This window comes from Mesoplodon bidens, assembly GCF_964165515.1.
Source record: "Mesoplodon bidens genome assembly, chromosome: 8".
NCBI classification, from domain to species: domain Eukaryota; kingdom Metazoa; phylum Chordata; class Mammalia; order Artiodactyla; family Ziphiidae; genus Mesoplodon; species Mesoplodon bidens.
Genome location: NC_138165.1, coordinates 34,510,927 through 34,538,254, shown reverse-complemented (window position 1 = coordinate 34,538,254; position 27,328 = coordinate 34,510,927). Strand labels below are relative to the sequence as shown.

At 36.9% G+C, this 27,328-nt stretch overlaps 1 protein-coding gene across 1 annotated transcript; it reads right to left on the bottom strand.

Annotated features, from left to right (window-relative positions):
• Positions 1 to 11,943: 11,943 nt before the first annotated feature.
• Positions 11,944 to 12,519, bottom strand: LOC308621663 (GTP-binding protein Di-Ras3-like; the record flags this gene model as incomplete). Its single annotated transcript, XM_081242357.1, has 1 exon — positions 11,944 to 12,519. One exon carries the CDS (start codon positions 12,517 to 12,519, stop codon positions 11,944 to 11,946), a length of 576 nt encoding a protein of 191 aa, XP_081098483.1.
• Between the last annotated feature and the right edge of the window lie 14,809 nt (positions 12,520 to 27,328).

Below are 27,328 nucleotides of genomic sequence, written 5' to 3'. Positions count from 1 at the left end.
AGGGTAGAAGTCCTCTAAGGAGACAGAGAAGGAAATGTCAGACAAGTAAAATAAGATTGATCAGAATGTGGTGTTATGGAAAACATGATAAGGTGTTTCTAGAGTGATTGAATGATCAATGTTAGATGTTTGTTGTAGAAGAATAAGAATCAGAAGAAGAGAAGACTGAGGGGGAAGAAGAAAGAGAAGGAAGAGGAGGAGGGGAGAAGATAAAGAGAAAGAACAATTTGTGTTAATAAGCTTTTTCTGTGTCAGGCAATTCTGTTAAGTGCTTAACATGCATCATCCCATCTGGTCTTCCAAACAACTTTATGAAGCAAGTACTTTTACAGTAAAATTTCATGATACCACAAATTCATATATAATATGATTGGCAGCTCGTTCTCAGACCTAGGAATTCTCAGTTAACTGCTTTGGTTCAGTAGTCACTTCATAAACTTCATAATAATATAGGACAGGGTTTGCTGTATTATCTCCAATTTACAGATGAGAAGGCTATGGTTCAGAGATTAAATGACTTCAGTTGTCACAGTCATGAGAACACCTAGGAAGCATTATTTACATCAGATACCAAGTGATGGTTAATTTGATGTGTCAACTGGACTGGGCCACAGGGTGCCCAGATATTAGGTTGAATATTATTCTGGGTGTATCTGTGAGGGTGTTTCTGGCTGAGATCAACATTCGAATCAATACCTGAGTAAAGCAGATTGCCCTCGCCAGGGTGGATAGGCGTTATTCAATCTGTTGAAATTCTGACTAGAACAAAAAGGCTGATGAAAGGAGAATTCACTCTCTGCCTGACTGTCTTCAAGTTGGGACACTGGTCTCCTCCTGCCCTCAGACTCAGACTTGGACTGGAACTTACACCATCACTCTTCTGCTTCTCAGGCCTTTGGATTTGGACTCAAACTGTATCATCAGTTCATTTGGGTTTCCAGCCTGCCAACTGTAGATCTTAGGACTTCTCAGCTTCTATAAGCATGTAAGCCAGTTCCTTATAATAAATCTCTACACACACATACACATATATGGATGCATACATATATATGTGTATACATATATACATATATAGTTCCTATTGAATCTGTTTCTCTGGAGAACCCTGATTAATATACCCAACCACCTCCGCCTACCAGCCAACTCTAAATTAGCCTGCTAAAAGGCACAGTGCTTTGCAATTTAAATGCAGCTTCAAAAGCCCTTCTGCGCAAAATTTCTGGAGTTGTCAGTGGTCACAAAAACTGAGTTAATTAGTGTATAACAGTATCATGGACTTGAGAATACTTTATATTCGTTAAATACAGAATTAATTATTCTTTAAATATTCTACTTAATCTGATTCTGCTTCTAGTGCTGTGTATTCCCTAAATACAAAATGGAAAGTTTCTCTTTTTGATTCCTTTTAGATTTTGCACTGACAAATAAGGGAATGTCACAACATCAGCAATAGAATTCCCCAGAAACTCTGTATCAGCTCATCTTTCCTCAGCGGCTAAAAAAGTGACATATTTGTTAAGTCTGTTGTTCATTTTCATACATGTAGCACTAATTAACATTAAAAAGCTCCACCTCCCTTCTTATAACCTTGGTAAGAACTGGGTATTAAAATAACTAGTCCAGCTCTAGTCAGTGAGCAGCTTCAGGATAGAAATTATGCTGTTGATGCCCAAGATATTTCAACAGAGATGATATACTGAAGTTTCTGTGAGTCATTTATGATTTCAAGTTAACAATATAATGCTGCGTTTTTATAAGGTAACTTATAAGCAAGCACATTAGAAAGAGATATTTATAAACCAAACTGCCCTTCGTGAGATCAGATGTCATGTCTTGTATACTGTATTTCCTTCCTTGGGCCAAAAGACCTTGGTTGGAGAAACCCTACGTAGAAGGCTAATTTGAGGAGGGAGCTCTTGGCCTTTTTTTCATATGATGATTTTTTCCTCATTAGGAAGTGATGAGGTGGTCAAACTGACCATGGGGGTTTCTACAATATAGTCCTTTAAGAACCTGACTAATTTGTCACAAATAATGCCAAACGAAGGAGTATAAACAAGCAATAGTTTACAAAATACATATTTCAGTCTGGAGAAATTATGCATGCAATATACTTGGTAGTATTTCTTTTTTTTTTTCAAATTTATTTATTTACTCTTTTTTTTTTTTGCTGCCTTGGGTCTTTGTTGCTGTGCGCGGGTTTTTCTCTAGTTGCAGAGAGCGGGGGCTACTCTTCGTTGCAGTGTGCGGGCTTCTCATTGCAGTGGCTTCTCTTGTGGAGCACGGGCTCTAAGTGCACGGGCTTCTATAGTTGTGGTGCCAGGGCTCAGTAGTTGTGGCACACGGGCTTAGTTGCTCCGCGGCATGTGGGATCTTCCCGGACCAGTGCTCGAACCTGTGTCCCCTGCGTTGGCAGGTGGATTCTTAACCACTGAGCCACCAGGGAAGCCCCTTGGTAATATTTCTATTAGAGAATGGAGGAAGTATGCTTCTCAGTGCCCCAAAGAAGGGAAAAAGTTATAATTAGATGTCATCACTATCAATTTAATTAGGTTTTCAAAGAGGGGGTCGGTCTACCTCACCTCTTGGAAAAAGACATCAGGTCATGCCACGGAACTTGGTCATGCCTGAAACTTTGGTTGCGCCTGTTCCAACCAAGAAGGTGGATTTCAACTGCCTGGACATTAAAAACAAAAGAAATTCCATCAGTGAGACATCAGAGCAGTCTGATTTTTATTTAAAATTTTCAGAAAAAGTAAAAATAAAAGGGTCTTTGTTGAAAAACCTCCTGAATGATTTCTGACACTTGGACTTCTGAATTTTTCATTTCAGAGATAAAAAATCGTGTTCATAAATTTGGGTCCAGAAAGTGGAAAGTAATATCTGTTGATGAAGGTTCCTAAAATACCATGGTGCTCTAACCAAGCTCTGCACAAAGTTACTTCTCGAGGTGTGATGAACAAAATTTCCTCTTGTGATGGAAAGAAATTAAACTTAAAAAAAAAAAAAGAAAGTCAATGATGAGTGAGCCTTAACATTTATTGATGTGTAGTTCAAGAAAGGTACTCCTATTATCTAAATATACATCAAGAAATAGTTTATTTCAAACCAGGACTTAATGAGAATACAAATTAGAGAATCTGGGACTTTTCCTTGACATGTCGAGATTTCATTTGGCATTTAAGACAACGATTAGATGGCTTTTAATACTATTATGAAATTTTATCTACATCTGGAGAAATTTTTCTTTATCTTCAACCATCAGTTAGTTACCTATTGTTTTAGTATTAAGAACCTATATTTCATACATTCAGACTGAAGTGTGTCATTGCCTTCATTTGGTTCACTTTAGTTCAGCAAGTGCACCTGAGCATCACTTATGCTCAGGGGTGTGTGCTAGAAACAAGGGCTTTGAGTCTAGTATTTCCTCAGTTCTGCATAGGAAACAATAAACCCGTGTTCACCCATAGTGGAAATGCAATTTAAAAAAAACTCTGGGAGCATAGGAGAAGGAACACATGTCTCTGCTTCTGTTTAATCTGGGCTTACAATAGTGAATAAGGTTTTACCAACTCTTTTGCCCATTCCTCTCACCATGCCTTCCTCCTGTTCTTTCTCCTCACAGTTAGATTTCATTTTATGAATGAATATAAGATTATGCCCTTCCCTGCTTACATTCTCCCACGGCTTCCCCTTGCACTTAGAATAAGATCCAGTGTCATCTCCAGGGCATGCAAGGCCCTCCTGTGATCTGGCTTTGGTCTTTCCAGCCTCAATTTACCTGGCTTCCTGTTGTGCTGCAGCCAGGCTAGTCTTTCATGGTTGAAGCCCAAAACTGCAGCAGGCTCTGACATCTCTTCTTACCACTGCATGGAAATCCCTCCCCTACATCTTTTAGTAGATTGTTCCCTCTCCTCATTCAGTTGGCAGCATAAATGCCACCTTCTCAGAGAGGCCTTCAAGGACCTTGCTGTTTAAACACTCTAAAATACCACGCTGCTTTATTTTCCTCCTAGCATTATCTGAAAATATTGTACTTATTTGTTTATGGTGGGTCCTGCCACAACTACCTCTATGCCCAGGGAACGTAACCTTCGAGAGAGAAGGATCCCCACTTGTCATGTTTGCTATGTATTCCCACTTCTAGTACAGGGCCCGGTACACCCCAGAAGCTCAGTAATTGTTACTGAATGAATGAATCATGATCACTATATTTTCAGATTCTTTTTCCATTTTAAACAATAGTGAAGAATCTGGTTGAGTTTTCTCTTTGTACAAATAAGTATACCAATTTATATTTCGGTGCAATTTTACTAACGTAATGATCAGTTCTTGAAAGAAAGACAAATCTAACATAATTAAAAAAAAGATACAGGAAGTGTTCATGGTGTCTTCTCCTTGGAGTCCTTGGCCAGTGTTTTTGGCCTCTCATGGCACTAAATTCACAAATGTAAGAAAAATTAAAAACAAATTACCTCCTCCTCTTTTTATGTTTTCAACAGTACCATTGTCTCTGAGTGTTCCCCAATGGGGGTACACAGGGTCAGTTTGCACATAACTTAGCAAGGTTTTAACACTATTTCAGTTTTGTTGCAATCTTCCCTTTATGGGAAGGCTAACATTCCAATATTATTAAAAATGCAAACCAATAAGACATGAAATGGCTTCCTTATTGCTAACATTTATGCAAAACCACTTAAAATGTTAAAAAATATTAATCTCCTACCCTATGTAGCAATTAATGCTGCACAGATGATGACAATGGTTTTTTCTACTGGAAAATCACCAGCAATCCACATTCTCTTCTTCTGCTTAATTAACACAACTATATATATCCTTCAAAGTCACAGGAAACTGGTGTAATTGCTTTTGTAAGTTCAACCAGTCTCCAATGAAGAACAGATTGCTAAATTAAATGCAAGTAATTTGAAGCTTTAAAAAAAAATCAGGAATATAGACATTCTTGCCCGCGTATAGTATGAGGTGATACAAAGGTCAGGGAAAGAAAAGAAAAAGTAAGAATTCCTGGACCTGTCTTTGATTCTCTGTTGAGATATTAACTACATTTTAAAGACCATTTGTCAAGCAGACATCATGTTATATCAAACAATTATACTTTATAATCATCCGCAACATTGTTGTCAACATAGATGTGTGCTGAACTGATTTGGAATCAAAGACTCTGTGTGTGTGTGTGTGTGTGTGTGTGTGTAAAATAGCCCTAAAGTTTCTGAAAAGCAGAAGAAAATAAGGATTGCAGAAACAAGGTGGAAAATAATTCAAAAAAATTTTACTTATTTACTTTTATCTAGAGAAGGTAAAAGAGAGGACAGTGGGGAAGTAGGAAAAGAGAGAGGCAGAAAAACAGAGATCAGAGTTGAGGAGATACACACACACATACATACAATCCATCCTCATTATTCGTGGATTCTGTATTTATGAATTTACCTACTTGCTAAAATTGATTTGTGACCCCAAAATCAATATTCTAGGCACTGTCATGATCATTCTCAAACATATACATAAGAAGAGCAGTGAAAGATTTGAGTTTCCGGACACACATTCCTAAAAGAGGCTAAATAAGGTGATGTTCTGCCTTTCAGTTTCAGCTGTAAACTGTAAACAAGTGTCCTGTTTGTGGTATATTTAGTGGTGTATTTTTACATTTTTGTGCTTTTTGTTGGTGCTTAACTATTTATAATGGTCCACAGGCATATCGCTGGAGTGCTGTCTAGTGTTCCTAAGAGCAAGAAGGTGGTGATGTGCCTCACAGAGAAAATATGAATGAGGTAAGCTTCATTTAAGCATGAATTATAAGCTGTAGGTTGTGAGTTCAATGTTAATGCATCAACAATCTGTATTAAATCAGGCGTCTTTAAAGAGTAACACACATAAAACAAGGTTATGTATTGATCTGTTGACAAAAATGTTGCAACCAGAGGCTCGCAGGAACCTAGCCCTGTATATCTCTTAGGAGCAATGATTCAGTTTTTGCTAACTCAGTTTTGCAGTGGCTTTATAAACATAACTACTGCGAATAATAAGAATCAACTGTGAGTGTGTGTGTGTGTGTGTGTGTATACAGTTGATTCTTATTCGCAGTGGTTATATTTGTATATATAGAGAGAAACAGAGAGAAAAGGAGAACAAAAGAACTATCTCATGTCTTGGATCAAGTGTGGATTGCTTATCTGGGGGCCAAATCAAAGTGTGTAAATAAAAAGTAATAGGATTAGATGAACAAGTAGGTGTTTAGCTCAGAGTGGAAAAAGAATTAATCACAGTCTGTACAAAAAAGAGGGAACTTTGACCGTATGTCTCTTTAACTCTTTTATTATATAGAGGGGGGATGTGGGGATGGGCATAGTGGTCAAAAGTAAGACTCCAGAGACCAATTCAAATCTCAGCTCTCACCCTCTTAACTTCTGGGCCTCATTTCATTATCTATAAGATGGAGATTATAATATGTCTCATAGGCTTGTAGTAAGAATTAAATAAGAAATCAAAGATTGTAGAAGAGTGTGTCATATATTAAAACATTCAATTAATAATGCAATTATGAGTAAGCAGACCCCAGGCTTATATTTACGTAGAATCTTGCTGGTGGAGACCAGCCCCCATGTCTGCTTATCCCCAGCTCAGTGTTTTTTCATTGCACCTTTCTTGGGCCATTGAGATACCATTTGGACTGATTTACCCTTAGATGCTGTTATGATGGTTGGCAAGGAAAGGTTTGTGTTCCCAAGGTATGCTTTCATAGCATAGAATACAGAGTTGAAGGAGAAGTAATGTAAGCAGTAGTTAAGAGGAAGAGGGATGTCTCCCTCAGTTTTCTCCTAAAAGAACATCATGTCCAAAGAAGAGAAGTAATTTCAATTAGCTTGTATGTTATGGAGCAAAGGAAAGAGATAGCTTCGGGGATGAGGATTAGAGGAAGCAATGCTGGTTGGTTAGTGGTTTTTTGAAAGACACTAAGGCATGTTTATATATTAATGGAGATTTGTCCATAGACGCCCAAAGACTGATTAAGTAACTTAATAAAGAAGGCTACTGGAATTTAAAAAAACAAAAAAAAAATGAAGAAGAGAAGTAAGAAATCATGCTAAGTTTTACTCATGCACTATGCAATCACCTGTGTTCATAAAATGGAATAGACTTTAATTCCCACCATGAGCATAAAACAAACCAGTGTAAAAAGGAAGAGGTTTGCCTTTTTTCTTTTTTTTAATGAAAAAAAGAGAAAAAAACCAGCATCCCCAGCCTCAGTTTCTTTATATACAAATGGGAATAATAATACCTACTCTATCAAATAATGTTCAAATCCCTAGAAAGTATTTGTGATAGAATATTCCACCAAAGCTAGATATAGAGGTCTATCCAAAGTAAAATTAGTTAGGATTTAAGACAATTTATTTGATCTCACTTTACACCACTACAGAAGCCTTAGAATGAAGTAAAATTACAGTGCATTACCTTTCATATCATATCTAAATATACCTGCATAGCAATTCTTTTCAAGATGTTATTAATAATAATAAAAGAATCTATTACTTCACATGTCAGAGGGAACAATTCAGGATACAACTACTATTTTAGTATATTTAGCCAATCCTTTTTATCAGTGGAAGTGACTGGTACAGAGCTGGTGAATGAAATCTACAGATTTTATAACTGTTCGGATTAGTCCAGATAACATTGACAAGTACTTCAAAGAATGTTCCTTTTATTTTTTCCCCTCTCTCTCAAAGGGATTCTGGCAAAGGTTCATATTTTCATCTAGAGAAGCTTACCATTTAAAAAACATATTTCTTTTTAAACCCATTCAGTTAGCTGCCCACATTTGTATTAAATACAAACTATTTCATACAATTCTTTCTAGAAGCCAACAACGTGCCTGTAATATACCTCTCCATAATAGATTCACTGAAAAAATGTGACTTATTTTACATTCTAAATCAAATAATGGTACATTTTAGCCATTTCTATTGCCTTTGACATCGGTATATCTCCATGAATAGGATATACGTATTCCTTAGGAGTTGACTAACAAATAGTATTTTAGTCAAATAGTATTTGTTAATTTTAAAGAGTAGTCCATCAAACAAGATAGCATTGTTGTTGTTGCGTTGCTGTTTTTTTAGTTTCATACTTATACAGACTGGGGCACATCATGAAAGGAGACAGAACTATACCTCAGTAAGTTGCCCCAAGTGCATACTATTTATGTTGAAGGTTCCGTTGTAGCTAATGAACTCTGAGCCATAAAAATTCACCTCACTGAACTTCAAAAATATTACAAATAGGTAAGGAGATGCTAAATAAATCATCAGATTTACTAAATTTAAATGTTTATTTTTATCCATTTCTAGAGTAAGATGCAGGCATTTCTCACCATCAGAGTGTAGGGTTAATGTATGAAAAGACCATTAAACTCCCATCATTTAAACATGATAACTGCCTCACGTGTCTACATAATGTTTCAAAGCTATTTTTAAGCCATTTAAGCTTTTCAGTCTACACTAAGCATCCACCAAGAGATTTTCTATTAAATTTAGTACAATATTTTAAATGATCAGCACAACTCGATTTTAAATAAATTCTAGAGTAAACGTAATTTCTAAAGACATAACTTACATAATTTTCCTCAATGCATCACTGGTTCTGAATAGTGGCTTTCAAGTTTAAATCATTAAAAATCTTTTAGGGCTTCCCTGGTGGTGCAGTGGTTGAGAGTCCGCCTGCCAATGCAGAGGACATGGGTTCGTGCCCCGGTCTGGGAAGATCCCACATGCCGTGGAGCGGCTGGGCCCGTGAGCCATGGCCGCTGAGCCTGCGCGTCCGGAGCCTGTGCTCCACAACGGTAGAGACCACAGCAGTGAGAGGCCCGCGTACTGCAAAAGAAAAAAAAAAAACTTTTAGAATCCCCAGGCAGCTACGTCTTGTATAAATCTAGTGTAAATTTTAAGGAGTTAATTGGTGCTAAAAATGACAAAATCAATTTGGTATACTTACATGTTTCTGGTTACCCCAAATAATTTAAAATAGCAAATGTTTCACAAAAGGTTGTATAAACAAGTAAAGCACTAGAAAAATTTCAAATAAGAATTAGACTTATTCCTGTATCCTAATAAAATTTTTGATCCGCTAAGAATACTATTGGCTAGGATATTATTATGCCAACTAGTGCATCCTTGGGACAAGGGATTTCGTGACCCGGAACTTGGAAATTTCACCTGGAAAGAGCAGATGACTGTTGGGAATGATTGGCTGACTCAATGAAGACAGAAAGCTGAGGTAGAACACAAAGGAGCTATTGATGGCTTTTGTCTGTGGAAGACAGAAGCCTAAGGGAAGGGTGACTGCTCTCTCTTAGTGTCATGGATGTCACATGATAGAAAGTTTTATGTTTGTTTCTGACATTAGGCAAACAAAAACCTTTTGAATGCTGAATTAGGCTCTTGTTTTGAGCCTGCGAGCTGCTACTCATTCCTGTTGATGAGTACTGATCTGATTGCAGCCCTTTTATTTTTATGGTGTTAACTGCACAGGGAATGTGGGTAGAAGGCCTGAGTTAGGACCACCGACCTTATCCCTCCAGAGTTCACATAGCTTTTGGAGTTTTCCTTTTTTTGGGGGGGAGGGAGGAGGAAGGGGATGTCTCAGGAGCTTACCAATCTCTTTGCTTAAATGAGTTAATATGAGTTTGCTTAATATGAGTTAGGCCTTCTGAAACCAGTCTAGCAAAAGACTCTTACTTTCTTTTCCCTCTGGAGAAGAATACAACACTATCACCACGATTCGGCTTTGCTTGTCTGGGTCTGTGCAAATTGTGAGGGAAAGAGAGTGCTTTGAGGGAGCCCTTCCTTTTCCCTTTGGTCCCTGTGATCTGTACTCACTTTAGGTTTTAGTTCAAAATTTGATGACTTGGCAGGAAAAGATAAATCCATTTTGTAAAGACATGGTGATGATTGTATTCTTGTTGAGGGAGTCATAGATTGAAAAAACTGAAGCCATTTTTAAGGCCCTTGATTATGGCAGACTTTTAAATATATACATTCACTTTAAATTAAAAGAATTCAAAGAAATGAGAATAATTTCTGCTTTCTATGGCCAGACTTTGAAGTGGAGAAATGTGGAACTAAAAGCAAATAGCATAACCTGTTTTAATCAAAAGGAGTCTAGCAAGAAACAATCAATTAAAGAACAGTCTGATTCTCTGCGACATCAATGTATGAAAATCTGTTAGATGCCAGATTGTGTCTCAAGACACATATGATGAACTGAACAAAATGACCTGCTAATAGCTTTTATGGGTAATAAATGCATCATGTTATTTGTAATTTTGCAGATGGTAAATCAAGCTAATATCGAAGCTGAAACAAGCTACTTGTTAAATATAGTTCAAAATGATCTGTGTTATTCAAAAACTGTATTGCAGAGAAAAGAAAGATGATTATTCCTTATATTTCTAAGCACCTCAAATGGATAAACATTTCCATTCTGCCATGGAGGCATTTAAAATTTTAAATCCTTTGGAGAAAGCATGCCTGAAATAAATTTAAGCTGAGAAATGCTAAATTTATTTAGATTATGAGCAGGAACAAAAACGTAAAACCTGTGCTGAAATTGAAGTGTGACTTTATTGCATACAATGCACATTAGATATTTCCAATCAGCGTTTGGAACACTGACCTGGCAAATTTGAACATTTGAGCCCAACACATATTAACAAATGAGGCGGGGGATGGGCATGCCATTCATATTATAGACTCTTTTGAATAGTCTCATTTGCCTAAAGAACTCTTTAGCTTCAGTTTTGTTGTCGTTGTTGTTGTTACAAGATCTAAGGTAGATAGCAACACAATTCTGGGGAGGTTAGGAAAAGAGGAGCCAGGACAATTGTCCAAGAAATCACTCCTATAGGGAAAAAAAATAGGAAAAAATAAACTGACTGCCCATGATATACAAAGGGAAAGTCAGTCAAATGAAAGGAAAAGTTAACTTTGTAGATGGAAAGGTCAGATATTTGAATCCCAAAATGGGCTCTTTCTATGTTTGAGCTGGTTATTATTAACCTTAAATCATTTTGTTTGCCATCTGTGATATATGTCATGTAAGTAAGATCAGTTCTGTTTGTATTTATTTATTTATTTATTTTTGCGTGCAGGAAAAGCTTTATTAAGTCACGGAACCGTTATAATTTTTTTAAACTGCAGTGTAGAATACTTAAACATTTTTACATGACTTAGGAAACAATTGGCATATATTTAGTAAGCAAGTTCTACTTTCACAATTTTCTCTGCTCCCACCCTCAATGCTCAGCTACAGAACCTTCATTTACTTATCATGTTTAGTATCTCTGTCTCACAGTCAGCTGTCAGAGCTTTTGTTGCAAAAACATGTCTCAACAATTAAATACACAATGGGAAGATATGATCAGACATTTACAGGACTTGAAATTTTTAAGAATAATACACAATAATAGGATTACAAGAAGGGCAGTGACATCTTTCAATTCATTTTGCTATTTCCATTCTCTTTTCTTAAACATTAATCTCTAAAGTCCATCCAAGTCCCATCCTTTAAAATGCATCCTGTTCCTTTTCCTCTCCTCCTCCAATGTCCATATTTTAACAATTCGAGTCCTCTTGCCTGGGAAAAAGAAAAGTTACTAACTCACAAGGGACGTTTATTGACATCTAATTGTTACAACCCAAACGACAGCACAAAAGTCAGTCATGTACAGGTGACACAGCACAATGGGGTCTGTCCGTGTTTTCGGCACACTGAAGGAGAAGAGGGTTGGGCTCCTTAAGGCTCAGGGTTCACATGATGATGCACTTGACCACCAGCTTCTCCGTGGTCTTGGGGATCTGGGATTTCTTCTAGGGAGGCTGGGCGCCGGCGGCAGTGGCGGGGCTTCTTCTCAAAGTTTATCAGCATCTAGAACAGCTCCTGCACATTGATATTCATCTTGGCAGAGGTCTCCAAGAAGGCACAATTCCACTCCGACGCGTAGGCAGCACCTTCCTTCTCGGTCACCTCCCGGTGGCTCTCATTGCACTTGTTGCCCACCAGGATGATGGCACACTTTTGTGGGTTGTTGCCTTTGAGTTGACGGATCAGCTCATAGAGGGGCTTCAGCTCCTCCAGGGTTTGCTTCTTGGTGACGGAGTAGACCAGGATGAAGGCGTGACCCCTGGCAATGACGAGGCGTTGCAGGCCCCGGTAGCGGCGGCCGCCGGTGGTGTCGGTGGTGTGCAGCGCGCCCGCCTTGTGGCTGCAGCCCAGCGCCTGGAGGTGGGTATCTTCGATGGTTGGCAGATACGCCTCACGGAAGTTGCCGCGCACGCACCTCTGCACCAGTGCGCTCTTGCCCACGCTGGCCGAGCCGAGCACCACCACGCGGAAATCTCTGCTCCTCCTCTGGGGGAGGCAGGTACGGATGACGGTCAAGGTAGGCAGAGGCCGCAGCCGCTTCATCAGCCGTTCCTTGAGGCCAAAGCAGGAGCTGCCCATTGTCGGGTATTGGCGGGGAGATGCGTGCACACCTTCTCTGGCACTTGGCCAGCAGTGAGGGAAACCTCATAAAGAAAGGAGGACACCAGATAAAACTCCAGCAGCCCCTAGCCCACACATATCCTGCAGTATTTTCTCTTTTCTCCATCCAAGGCTGATCTGTGTATTTATTTTTAAAGAAGGGTAATCTCAGATATAAATATAGAAAACCTCTAATAAGTTTTATTTTTAAATAAGTGTAATTTAAGGTGTATTTATATGTTTTTTTGAATACATTTATGTTTTCATATATATACATATGCATGCATATATACAGACATATGTATACATATTAAAATTTTATGAACTGCAAATTACATTGCAATTCTAGGAAGCCACAATAACTTGTTTCTTAAGTAAAAAAAAATGTTTTATTTTTCTTTAAGGAGGTTATATGTGTCCAATGAAATCATAATTCTAGTATTAGGTAGAATTAGGGATCTAGAGTCTTTACAAACCAGATGAATTTTAGTTTCAGATTTACCTGTTACCTGGAACATCTAGAGAAAAATCAATTAATGCCTTAAATTTCCAACTTTTTAACAGTAACAAAATGTTAGCTATTTATCAGTTCTCTGTGATATGACTTTGAGGACAGTGACAGTGACAGCAGTCCTATCTTTTAGTAATTAAAGAAAAAAAGGATAAAATATCACTTGTTGAAGGAACACATGTTTGCAATCCATTAACATCCATTAATTCACTGTAGAATCAGAAATTTATAATAAAACTAATCCTAGGCCAAATTATGAAGCTGGGTATTATTACAATCAGCAGTTCTCAAAATTCCCCTATGTAGTCCTTTTCACAGAGATTCCTGATGCCTTTCCTAGTTCCCCACCTCTGTCTTCCCCATTTATTCAGTTAATTCAATCACTATAAAAAGGTGTGTATAAGACAATATCGCTACATTTTCTAGGATGTTTTCAGCTTAAAGTAACAGAAAATAGAACTGAAAGTGGCCTAATCAACAAGAACATTTATTATTTCACATAACAAAATGTCCAAAGGGATGTCACCTCCAAGTTTCATTGGTCATCTCAGCATTAGCAATCTAAGACCTATCTTGTGCTGTCCACCAAAATAATTTTAATGGTAAAATCAAATTATAAAATATATTTATTTACACATACTTTATATCTTGCTATATACAATTAAGGAAATCATATTTCAATCAAATATGCAAGGATGTAATTCTTTCTCACTTTTCTTTGGTCTAAATGCTTCTCACTGTCAAGAAATATTCCAAGATAGATGATGGGAAGCAGCAGATTTAACACGTTAATTGGTGATTCTATGATGCTAGATAATAATTATACCTATTTTTGCTGTGTTGAGACAGGATAGAGGTGCTGACAGAGTTGGGGAATTGTAGGATGGTGGGCAGCACCAAAACTGGAAGAACTCTGACATTTATCCCTAAAAATACGTCCAGTAAAGGGTATTTTAAGGGGGTAGTTCTGCAGTCAACTCTAATAAGAAAGAGAAAATCAGAAAGTGGTGAGAATGTGGTCATGGTATGGAGTTCTTATTTCTTAACAAGGTCAAGCACAAGTATCTGGAAATCTTGGTTAGAAAAATGCATTGAAAATGTCATGCAGTATATGTTGGACTCCTCACATGAGCAACCTACTTTCCTGGATCATGGGGCATAATTAAATACTCCAGAGTATAAAACTCATATGGAATCAGAAAAGACCCCCAATAGCCAAAGCAATTTTGAGAAGGAAGAACAAAGCTGTAGGCATCACACTTCCTGATTTCAAACCATATTACAAAGCTTTGGTAGTCAAAACAGTATGATGTTGGAATAAAAACAGACACATAAATCAATGGGACAGAATAGAGAGCCCAGAAATAAACTCACACATATATGGTCAATTAATTTTCAACAAAGGCACCAAAAATATAAAATGGGGAAAGGATAATCTCTTCAATAAATGGTGTTGGGAAAACTGGATATTCACATGTAAAAGAATGAAGCTGGACCTTACATCATACACAAAAATCAAGTCAAAATGGATTAAAGACTTAGACATGAGACCAAAAACCATAAAATTCCTAAGAAAAAATATAGGGAAAAACCTCCTTGACATTAGTCTTGGCAGTGACTTTTTGGATCTTACAGCAAAAACAAAGGCAACAAAAGCAAAGCTAAACAAGTGGTACTATATCAAACTAAAATGCAAAGGAAACCATTAACAAAATGAAAAGGCAACCTATGGAAAGAGAAAAAATATTTTCAAACCGCAAATCTGATAAGGGATTAATATTTCAAATTATACAAGGAATTCATACAACTCAATAGCAAAAAACAAACAACTCAATTTAGAAGTGGGCAAAGCACTTAAATTAGGCAGTTTTCCAAAGAAGACATACAAATGGCCAACAGGATTTTTGGTGACTTTGAAGCTCGGGAGATGCTGGCCCAGCTGAGGACATCAGATCCCATTATCCTCCCAGCCCTTTGTCCCCCCCACCCCAAGCCCCTTAATAAAATGGTTTGATCCAAAAACAAAACAAAAAGCAAATGAGCAACTGGTGCTCAACATCACTAACCATCAGGGAAATGCAAATAAAAACGACAATGAGATATCACCTCACACCTGTTAGGATGTGTATTATCAAAAGAGCAAGAGATAACAAATGCTGGCGAGGATATGGAGAAGAGGGAACCCTGTGCCCTGTTAGTGGGAATGTAAATTGGTGCAGCCACTATGGAAAACAGAATGGAGGTTCCTCAAGAAATTAAAAACAGAACTACCATATGATCCAGCAATCCCACTTCTGGGTATATATCCAAAGGAAATAAAATAATTATCTGAAGAGATATCTTTACTCCCATGTTCACTGCAGCATTATTCACTATATCCAAGGTTTTGAAACAACCTAAGCTATTGACAGATGAATAAAGAAAATATAGATGCCATTATATATATATAATAGAATATTCAGCTTTAAAAAAGGAGGAAATCCTGTTATTTGTGATAACATTGATGAAGTAAACCTGGAGGGTATCATGCTAAGTGAAATAAGCCAGACAGAGAAAGACAAATACTTCATTCTATCACTTATATGGGGAATCTAAAAGAGAGAGTGAGAAAGACAGAAAGAAAGAATTAAAGAAAAAGGAAGGGAGGGAGGGAGGAAGAGAGGAAGGAAGGAAGCAAGGAAGGAAGAAAGTACTGATAGTACTGTATTGTATTGTACTGTATTGATAGTACTGTATTGTATAATTGAAATTCCCTGAAAGAAGAATTTACGTTTTCTCACCAAAAAAAAAAAAACAAAAAACAAAAAACAAACCAGATGAGTAGATATGTGAGGCGATGGATATATTAAGTTTTTGTGGGATTTCTTTCACAATGTATACATATATCAAATAGTCACATTACACACTTTGAAGATATTGCAATTGCAATTTTATTTGTCAATTTTACCTCAATAAAGCTAAAAAAAATACTCCACAGTAAACCAAACCTGGAATGTCCACTGAGCTCTCTTGACAAGCTCTGTCAAGAAATGTAGATATCCAGATAGTTATTCTTCTGATTGATAATAGAAATGTTTATTTGTACTTGTGTTTCTGACAATCAACTTTCTACTTTGGTAAACCACTTTACTTATTTGGCTCTATCTGCCTGTGGATGTTCATTCCTCCAGCCAGCCACAAAGGAGCAACTATGCATGAATACATTTCTATGTTGAAAAATTACATCATTTGCTAAAAATGCTGCTTTCAGACACATCAAGAAAAAAGTGAATTGGAAGACATTAGTAAACCTTTAAGTCAACAACTTAATATGAGAAATCCATTGATAAGCCACTGGATCATGTATAAAGGTGACAGAGGAGAAAAGTAAATATGATAAGATGAACAAAGAAAGAAAGGCTTAGCATAGAGAATTCTGTTAGCAAGCTCTTCTTTTAAGACATCTTAAAACACTTAATGGCCTTGGCCTGCATCAGTACCTTGGCTCTACTTTTCTGTTCCTTTCTCATGTCTATGTACAATCCATGCTTTTTCTTCTATTTACATATCTAGTGCTATGGCATGGCAAGGAATCTTCTCCAGGGGCCAAAGAACTGCTGTGGTTCACAGTAGACCTTGATTCTGCTTCTAGCTCCTCTATTCATACTGGAGATATTATTCCAATGCTGATTCAGATTTCTCTTAAAAATGCAGTGAAGCTAAAATGTTTCCAACATCATAGTGCTATTGCTGTTTTTGGTAACAGTGCTAATAGTTGTGCAGGTAATGCTACTGTATTGTGTCATCTCCTTATAATGTTGTTTGTTAAAAGTTGGAGTTCAACCTGAGATATGTCCATGGCTTTAGTTTCTCCAATAAGATTTAAACAGAAGCACCTCATTATACACCAGTCTCATTTCTAAGACCAATCACATCATGGATTCTGAGGGCTATTATATGGGAGGCTCCATGTTATTAGTAGATAATTTATCACTGGGGTAAAAGTAATTACGAGGCATCTTACTAATCCTTCCAACATTTATGAGATATATGTTATGAGTTATTAGCAATGAACAATGAATAAATGAGCTTTTGACAAAAACATGAAAAACCTTCCAACTTTTGTCTCTTTCTTCTAACATCTTGAGGTTTTGCTGTCACTGGCTGATGTGGAGGCAACCTATTTACACAGAATCAAACTTGTTGACATTTAAGTGTTAAAAAAACCACGATCTAAGCAGTAGAAAGAATATAGGAATGACATTCACAGATATTTCCAGCCGTCAACAAGTCAGGTTTCTTACTAACTGTAAACCCTTGAAGTATTATGTTCTTTGGATAGAGTGAGAAATACTGTTACTTCAGGAGTTTTTTATTTTTTTATTTTTTTGTATCCATATAGTTGTCTGTACTAATTAGCAAAATATCATGAGTCTTTCTACTTCTCCCATCTCTGATGTGCCTGATTCTCCTTTTAAACAATAGCAGAAAAGAATTTCTCATGCATTTGGCAGAAAAATGGAATAGACTGATCATTCACACAAAACCAAGGAAGGATACCACCATCCCATAAGAAAGAATTTAATTAAAGATATATTTTTAGTAAGTAGGTAAGTAGTAGCACGAACTGTAAAATATTCTTAAATATAACCATGGGAACAAAAGATTAAACAGGAGCACCACGTTCCTTTTATCTTCTTGAGGAAAATGTAACTTCTCATGTGGACACTGAATGAAGAAACCCTCACTGTAGAGCACCCACCTTATGTAAGTGACCACTCTGTTACTGGGATGAGTGGGACTGTATCTCTCCATCTCCTTGCTTCTCCTTTTCTAAGATGATTTAAAGGCAAAAAAGGCAAGACGTGCAGAGGAGTTAATACCACATCCCTCTTTCTTCTAAGTACTAACTTTACTGAGAAAGGGGTCCCTACCCTATCCATTTAATTATCATTGTGGGAAGGGATGCAATTACTTGCTAAAAAGAAAATTGTACAATATATTGATTAAGCATGTTGAGCTAACCAGCCCAATCTCTGGTCTTAGCTCCACCACTTACTAATTGTATAACCTTGACAAATTTGTTGATTTTCTGTTGCCTCAATTTTCACATCTGTAAAATGAGGGTTATAAAAGCACCTACTCTATGGTTCTTGTGGGGATTAAATGTATTAATATGTAAAGCACTAAGAACAACGTCTGGTGCATACTAATCACGATTTTGCTTACTACTCCTGCTATTCCTTCCTTGTCCTTGTCTCACCCTTCTAACTGCTTCAAATAATTTTGGAAGGTGTCAACTTCCAGATTTTTGAAGAAGTTTTAATCAATGATGTGATTGTGTGTCACCCTGGAAACTTGAAAGAGATAGGTTTAAGACCAGAGATACGATATATTGTTTTATGGAGGATTTAGCACTTTGAGGATGCATGTGATTGGAGGACTTCTGAGTAATTCCCGACACTCCAAATCTCTCTTTTACTATCTATTGGAGTATGAGTTACCTATGCACATGCTAATGTGTGCATGGTGCAGTAAATTTCTCCAAAACTTAGCAACTTAAAACACCATTTTTTAAATCTTTCAATTTCTATGGGCATAGATTAGCTGGGTGCTTCTGACTCAAGCTCCCTGATGAATCTATAGTCTGTTAGCAGGGCTGTGGTCTCATCTGAAGACATGACCAGGGAGGGATCTACATCTTAGCTCACTTACATGGTCAGCTACAATTTCTCAAGGCAATCCTTTGGAAAGACCTACGTGTAAGTACCCAAGGCTTTCTGACAGCCACATTCACTTTATAGGTCAAAGTGAAGAAGTTCCAATTGAATATTAGGCTTTTATGCTCTTCAGGCCATTCTATGACTGAAATTTGTCCTGTGATAATTCACACTGACTGGCACTCATGAGGGAACTGACTGGTTAGTCTGTCTTCATTCTTCCTCTCATCTTTCTTCCTCATCTACTTCCCTCAAGCACCAAATTTATCTCACTATGCACAGCAACTAAACAGTCTTCAGTGGTTATTTCCATTCTGACCATTGCATAACCCAATTCATTAATATGCTCTGTAAGATCAGAAGATCTTCTATTTAATAGAACTCTACCCCCCTGGAAAACCATTATTGTTTTAAATAACAATTATTTTTCTTTCCAGTATGTTCAAATTTACTTAAGATTTTTAAGTTCTTGTTAGGTTTTACCTTTGGGATTTCTGTGGTTCTAGAGCTGAGAAAGTTGGGTGTGAACTGATTCAGTTTTTAATTGTTATAAAGAGTTTTAACTAAACTGCCTATCCCCTGTCTGCTTATAATGTTGTGGAACTGCAAACATAAATGTTCTTGTCAATTTCATGTCTCCAAAACACTTGAAATGTGAACAACTGAGTGTGTATGAGACACATGATTTTGAAGACAAGTAGGATGAGCAAGGATTAAAGAGAATTTTCTGATATTTTGTCATATTCTCTGGGCTCATTTAGTATATATGTGTAGGTACTCTCAGCCTTTATTGTTTTTTATCCTAACTGTTGTCCTTTGTGGCTAAAGTTGTAATTTTTGTCAGCTTCTCTCTTTTAATTCACTTATTGTTTCATTAAGTTTAAAATATATAGTATCTCTTTCAGTATTGTAATTGCAAATTGGAAATTACAGTAAGAAAGTTTAACTCATTCTGCTCACGACTTACATAACCCCACCCTACATTTAATAAATGTTTTGAGGCAATATTTCTTTATTTTGAAATTTTTACGTTACAGTATTCATAGAAAGAAAAAAGGCAAATAAAAATACTTTAAAACAACCATACACATAGAAGGACAGAAGGGATAAACAAAGCAAATGTATTATTTATCAATAGAAAAACTAGTATTAACATGTGAGATAGGAATAAAACAATTTACAAAAATTGGTCATAATATCACCAAGAATGCTATAAACTTTCAGGTTCTTAATCGTATTTTCACAACAAAACAAAATTAAATATCCTACATATTTCAAATAACATTAATCATTACACTGCTTTTCTGAGTGCTTTTCTGAGCATAGGGAATAATGTAAACTTTTATTTTCAGCTTTTCTAACTAGCCATACTACTTTTTAAATTTATAAAGTCAAATAGATTTTATAATTCTAACTTTTAAAAATAGCAGTAATGACCTAAATTCGACTTCCCTTGTTGACACTGTACTTAATTCAAATACTAAAAATATTTTTAAATTCAAAAGGAAAAAAATAAGAGCAAAGAGCAGGGTAATGTACTAAATTACCTGAGAGGAAAAAAAAAATTGGGGGGAATTCGTGTTCACACTAACCATTTGAAAATCAGGATAAAAGTGATCGCCTGAGCTCTTTGCCAGACAGTGTCTTCTTCAGAAAATGTTAATAACATTCCATTTTAAAAGTAACTTTTTCTTTTGACAGTCACTGAGCTGTACACTTAGATGGTAACCTTTAGATGCCATCAAGGAAATGTTGAGAAAATTCTAGGTTTAATAAGAAAAAAGATTATTATTGACACCTTTCCTTCTATTTCAATCCAAAACATGGAGTAGGATTTCCATTCAGTGAAGTTCTTTCTTTACTCATTGATTTTTACCCCCCACTTGAAACACACCTCACTCAGTGCTCCTGGATACTTTCTGGGAACAGTGCAGGGAGATTGGCTAGCAATAGGGTAATGTTTCTTGGATGAGGCTTATATCCCATTTTTGTATTTTCCTACTCATGGCCACAGGAAAACTGAGAATAAATATGCTGACCTAGAAGAAAAATTGAATTTAGCATCGTAAGGTAATCTACCGAAACTCACTGCCCAGAAAGTAGTGTGATCAGAATTTCAACCCCCAGGTGACTTTTTGGTATACAGCGGCCAATATCATGAGCTGATTATATGCACACATATCAACTTAGAGAGTTACTGGCAGACACCAGAATAGCTCACAGATTTGAAACAAGAGGACCTTAGGGACTGGAATGGAGGATGGGCCACTGCTAGAATCCTCTCCTCAGATGTCTCCTATTCCTTCTGTTTCTGCTCCTCTCTGGGTGGTCACTGGTGTCTCTGGAGTCACATCTTAATAGTTCTCTAACCTGAGAGAAGAAGCTTTTCACTGACATCTCCAACATGAGCAACTTTGGAAGGACACACAATGATACTATAAGTAATAATAGTTTATTTCAGGCATTGTGCTAAGAACTTTACACTCTACAAAACTCCTAAGAGGAAGTTATTTTTATCTCCATTAATTTTTAACAAAAAAGAAAACAGGCTTAGAGAGGTCAGGGAACTTGCTCAAGGTCCAGTCGTCAGGAGGTGGTTGTGCTGCTTTTCCCAATTAAGGTAGTGTGACAAAAGATACGCTCCCTCTAATAATTACTCCATATATACTGTTACCTATTGACCTGACTTGGGTCTCATGCCCATCAGTGAACGAACTGCTGAGGCTAGGATGATGTTATCCTACTGGTTCAGCCTGGGTCTAGTGCCCAGACCTACAGTCAGGGGACTGAATTCAGTTACAGAAATTAACAGAAGACCACCTGAAGACTTTCCTGAGGCTATAACTGCAGTGAATAGGGGAGCTGACTAGGAACCTAGCTCTGCCAGAGCCCAGACTCTCCCCTTAACCTATTCAACTTCATAATAATACTGTGTATTGCTCTCTCACTCTACAGATGAGAAAATCAACATGGTGAAGTCAAAATATATCCAAATTAATGTGGCCAGAAATAGGGGGAAAGAAAACTTGATGGTAGCTCTGTCTGTTCTTTGATCCAGTGTTTTGTCCACCCAGCTCTTCAGCTCCATGGTGGTAGGTTATGGAGTGTTTTCATTATACTTATTTCTAAAGAGAGTTGGTCCAAAGCCCCTCACCATGCAGAGAGGTGGAAAAGTACAAGGTACAGTGGTAAAGTCAACTGTGTCTTTAGTTTCTGTGTTAGTTTGATAGGGTTGCTGTAACAAAGTACCACAAAGTGGGTGTCTCAAACAACAGAAATTTATTGTATCATAGTTTTGGAGGCTGGAAGTCTGAGCTTAAGACGTAAATCAGCAGGGCTGGTTTCTTCTGAAGGCTGTGAGGAGACTCTGTTCTATGCCTCTTTCCTAGCTCCTGGTGGTCTGATCTTTGGCATTCTTTGGTTTGTAGATGCATTGCCCTGATCTCTGCCTTCACATTCACATGACGTTTCTCTGTGTGGGCCTATCTTTGTGTGCATGTATGTGTCCCAGTTCCCCCTTTTATAAGCACACCAGTCATATTGGATGGGGGGTGTGGTCCACGCTATCCCAATATGACCTCAACTTAATCAACTACAGCTACTACAACCCTATTTCTAGAAAGGTCACATTTTGAGGTACTGAGGGGCTAGGACTTCAACATATGAATTTGGGAGGGAGGACACAATTCAACCTGTAACAGTTTCTCTGGTAAGAAAGAAACTAAAGGAAACATACATAGCTTTTCTACTAAGGAAGACTTTCATTGGCCTTTTTATTTAAGCTAAAGAAAGAAACAGTTAGAAAACTAGCCTCAGTGGGTAGTCTGGAGGAAAGTTAGGAAAATGGGGTGGGATGAAAGAAGAGAGGGATAGTCAATAAAGGGGATGGAAAGTAACAAAAGCATACTGAGGTGGCCAGGGCAGCCTTTTGAAAAGCTTTGAATCAGCTTGTTGTTAATTGGTTCTGATCCAAAATGCCATTGAGATTGTAGAAAGTAGGTGGTATAGCCAAAGCAACAGGTGTGAGAAGTCAACTTTGGCCCCATTCTTGAAGATTAATCATTGAAGGAGGCGGTAAAAACATTAGGAGAAAGAGAAGAAGCCAGAGATCAAAGATTAGAATGCAGAGTCATTCTTGAATTCATCAGAAGGGTTAGCATCGTTATGAATAACATCTTTGGAGCTACTTTTGTTCAACAAACCACTTCTGAATATTTAAAATGCAATTAGTGATTTAGTTTTTTGTTATGCATTTCCTGGAAGCCAATTGGATCTAATAAGCTCTGCCCAAAAACATTTTCTTTAGAATTTATAACTAATGATGATCCATAAAATGTAAACTGAAGCCTCATTACTCATGGGGTTCTTAAATGAGCTAATATATGCAACACACTTAGAATAGTGCCCGGCACATAGCAATGATACGCAAGTGTTTACTAGTATTATTAGGTGACTTTTTAAAAATTAATTAATTTATTCATTTATTTTTGGCTGTGTTGGGTCTTTGTTGCTGCGCGTGGGTTTTCTCCAGTTGCAGCGAGTGGGGGCTACTCTTTGTTGTGGTGCATGGGCTTCTCCTTGCAGTGGCTTCTCTTGTTGGGAAGCATGGGCTCTAGGCATGCGGGCTTTAGTAGTTGTGGCTCACAGGCTCTAGAGCGCAGGCTCAGTAGTTGTGGCGCATGGGCTTAGTTGCTCCGAGGCATGTGGGATCTTCCCCGACCAGGGCTCGAACTCATGTACCCTGCATTGGCAGGCAGATTCTTAACAACTGTGCCACCAGGGAAGTCCCTATTAGGTGACTTTTAATCCCTCATAGGATGAGGGAAATAGAACAAGGTGTAAATGGGTTAGAGTAGGTTTGCTCGAGCTCCTGCCACATTAATGAATTTACTTTCAGATGCTCCTCTGATTGTCACTGAGATAGTGTAGTGTTGAAAAAAATCTCCATATTCATGTATAAAAAATAAAAAGAAGTAGTCTTTTATGCTCTCCATTCATTCATTCATTCAACATACAATTGACAAATTAGATGCTTAGTATTTTTAGCCTTCTAAAACTATTTACTAGTGAATCACTAAAAGTTATCAAAAAACAACAAAAAATCTAATGGCATAAAACATTAGTTTGAAATGTTTTGGTAATTGAAAAGATAAAATATTGATAATTTTAATTGATATTAATTTTGAATAGATAATTTTGCATCTTGGTCAATTACCATGAGAAAGCCATGAGAAAGCATATTAAATAATTTTGTAATATCTAAGTGTACTATTGTGATATAATGTATATCACATATAGGTATATGTAAGTTCTTAGGGCTGTACTGTAATTCATAAGGAGGCTGCAAATGAAGTATAAGGCACGTTTCCTGTTATTGCTATTAATCACTTTTAGCATTCTTGTGTAATGATTTTACTGGAAGTTTTATATCAAGCCTCAAATACTCATTTGTATAATTTTAGTATAATTCTGTTTTTAGTATAATTTTAGTATAATTTTGTGTTCTTTGTCCATCTTAGGTGCTCAGTGAATATTGTTAATATTGCTACGTTTGTTTTTTATGTAGTTATAGATCTCTACAGTTTAACCATTAATATGTATATTTAAAAGACATCTTTAAAAGGCTGTGTACCAAGGCATCCAACACTTATAAAGTCATACCCACAAGAATTACTACTAAATCTATGTTAACATTTCTCTGCCTCCTTATACCTGATTTTATATGGTGGCCTCTATAAGTGTCCAAAACTAATATTGAGATCGTGCAGTAGTTTTCAACCTGGCTATACATTGGAATCACCTGAGATGCTTAAATTTTTCTATGATGACCAGGGTCCATCTCAGACCAAACTGAGTCAGAATCTCTGACAAACAGCCCTATTCGTTGGTATGTTTAGCAGTTTTGTGGGTGATCTTAATGTGTAACTAGGTTGAAACTCTCATAAATATTATCCTGCTTTTAAGAGTAAATAATGTATAATATGAAAGACTTGAACATTCAAATATAAGGTGGCTTATTTATGTGAGGGATACATTTTGGCAAAATTTTTTACTTTCCGTACTTTAGGCATATATGGCAACAAAGCAGTTCTTTGGTACAGTGGGGAATATAGGAAGTCATAAAACTAATGAACCTACAATCAAGTCAAAGAAAAATGTATCAACCAGCACAAAAGTATAAATTCTTAGGCCAATTTACTCTTCCACTGCCATTTGTGATCTCTCTCTCTGTCTTCTCTCCCTCCCTTTCTCTTTCTCTATTTGACTCTGACTTTTGCTACCACAGCAAGAAAAACTGAATCTGACATTCTGTTCTTTTTGCTAGTGCTAACCAGTATTAACACGGATATTATGAACTGATGATGGGGAGTGTTACTTCCCTGCCACTGGAAGAAATCCAAGCGAGAACACATTAAAATAATGTACATTAATTAATCACTGTTATTTTTTCATTGAAAACTTGCATACTTTTATATGTTTGAATATATGTCTTAAAAGTTAGCTATAAAGTACTGTTTGGGTTTTTATTTATTTGAGCTTATATTTTCTTTACTAGTGCAATACAGTGGACTTTTCTTTCATTTTTTTACTGGCAGCTTTTTAAAAAATATATCTTTTTGACTGAATAATATGTTTTTAACAGCTTTTGGTTCAGGCCTTAAAAAAGTTAATACCTAGGCAAAAATCAGTTAAAGTAAATGTTGCTTTGAAAACACCTTTATCTATAAAATAGAGTGCACATGGCTTCATGTACACATAAAATAGTGGTTTGGGGATAATTTCTATAGAATATATGTATATTTCAGCGTTATTTTAAATGCTCTCAAGACTGAGGGTATAGCAGGGGAAAAAGCAGGTGGAATCCCCTACACATTTAAAAATTGTTTTACCTCCTTCCTTCCTTAGCATCGATTTCTAAATTAATGTGAACTACATGAGTTTATGAGAAAACTCCTTAGTATTCTAATTTCCTTAATTGCATTGTGTAAACACAGAAGCAAAGTGGATGGAAAACTAGCCACCATAATACTCTTACTGCAAAAAAATACAGAAGCGTCATCTCATTTTCCTTGATTTCATAAGTTAGTACTTAAAGGTGTCAGCAAAACCCGTGTCACTAAAGTATATACTTAGAATGTTAAATGGCCAAGAAGAAGGCTTGTACTTACTCAGTTAAAAGTCTGGATAATATTTTTAGTCAATATATTTTTTTCTAGCATCTTGAAAGCAAAGCTTTTCTCGGCTGCCAAGGTCCATCTGCTTCTTAGTTCATTAATAGAAGCTGTTCCTAATAGCATAAAGCTAATAGAACCATGAAGTGGAAATGCAAACAGCCCCTGTAATTCTAACTTGGAACCACACCATGCTCTCTGACTAGACAGGAAGAACTCTATTAAATATCCCTTTTAACCGCCAAGGAGTGAATAAACTCAATCTCCCTTAGGTTTAAAGCAGCTTTACTCCAAAAATTTGGGCCTTCCGCATTGATTCCTAGGAAGGGAAAACTCCCAAAATTCCTCTTGTAACTCTTTCAGAATGTTTGAAATTTAATGGTAGGCAAATCATTTACTTTGAAAAAATACAAATAGGTTTAAAATGCTGCATTTCAGAACAGTAATTTTGCTGTAAATTAATAGGTAGGTCCAGAATTTGGGGGGGAAGGGAGCCATGAGTTTCTATTTCCCTACTAGAAAAAATTTAGGGTAAAGCACTAGTAAAAAACCTGGAGACTCTCTTTAGTACTTTTTGAGGCTTTTTCTTTTTTAAGTTCTTAAAACTTGGTATCCCTGAGACCTACCTTGATATTTCCTCCATTTCTTTCATCAAAAGTCCCAAGGACCTCCAAACATCTAAGGAAAAGGTAATAGTGGCTCTCTTTTCTCAACTCTGGGAATAATATTATTCTTCTCCCCTTCATTTAGGCCAACCTTGCCAGGGCACTTTCCAAACTTCATTGTTCAATCAATTTAGCATTTCTATGGTGAATCTTTTCTTTCTCTACTCTTCATTCCTTTCACTGCATTCAGTTTAGTTTCCAAAGATAATCCTTGGGAAGAGTGGAGATGGGAGTTGGTGAGAATGGGGAGAAGGAGGGATGTTCTGTGGAAAGAGTCTGAGCTTTGGAATCAAACTGTCCTGGGTTTGAATCCCTGCTCCTAAAACACTGTTTAACTAGGAGACTTTGGACAAATTACTTATCCTCTGAGAGTCTCAATCTCTGGACAGTAAAAAGGAGGTGATGGTGATCTCATTGCTTCTCTCAGAGGGGGTAAGAAGGTAGCAGTGAGAGTAAAATCCTAGGCATCTGTCTTTTTCATTTCATCTTCAATGAATCTGAAGTCCTCTCCCCCTAATATCTCCCCTCTCTTTACCTCAAAATTTACTTAAATCTGACCTCCACCAAGTCTTAGCCCAGGATCCTTTCCAACATTTTGGTTTCTATAATTTATTTTTCCTCTTGGAGGGTATGCTCCAAGAATGAACTCTTGAAATACTGTTCTCATTAGAGGGGATTTTTGCTTTACTATAGGAAATTTCACAAAAGTGCACACATAAATTTGCTAGTTTCAACTCAAGA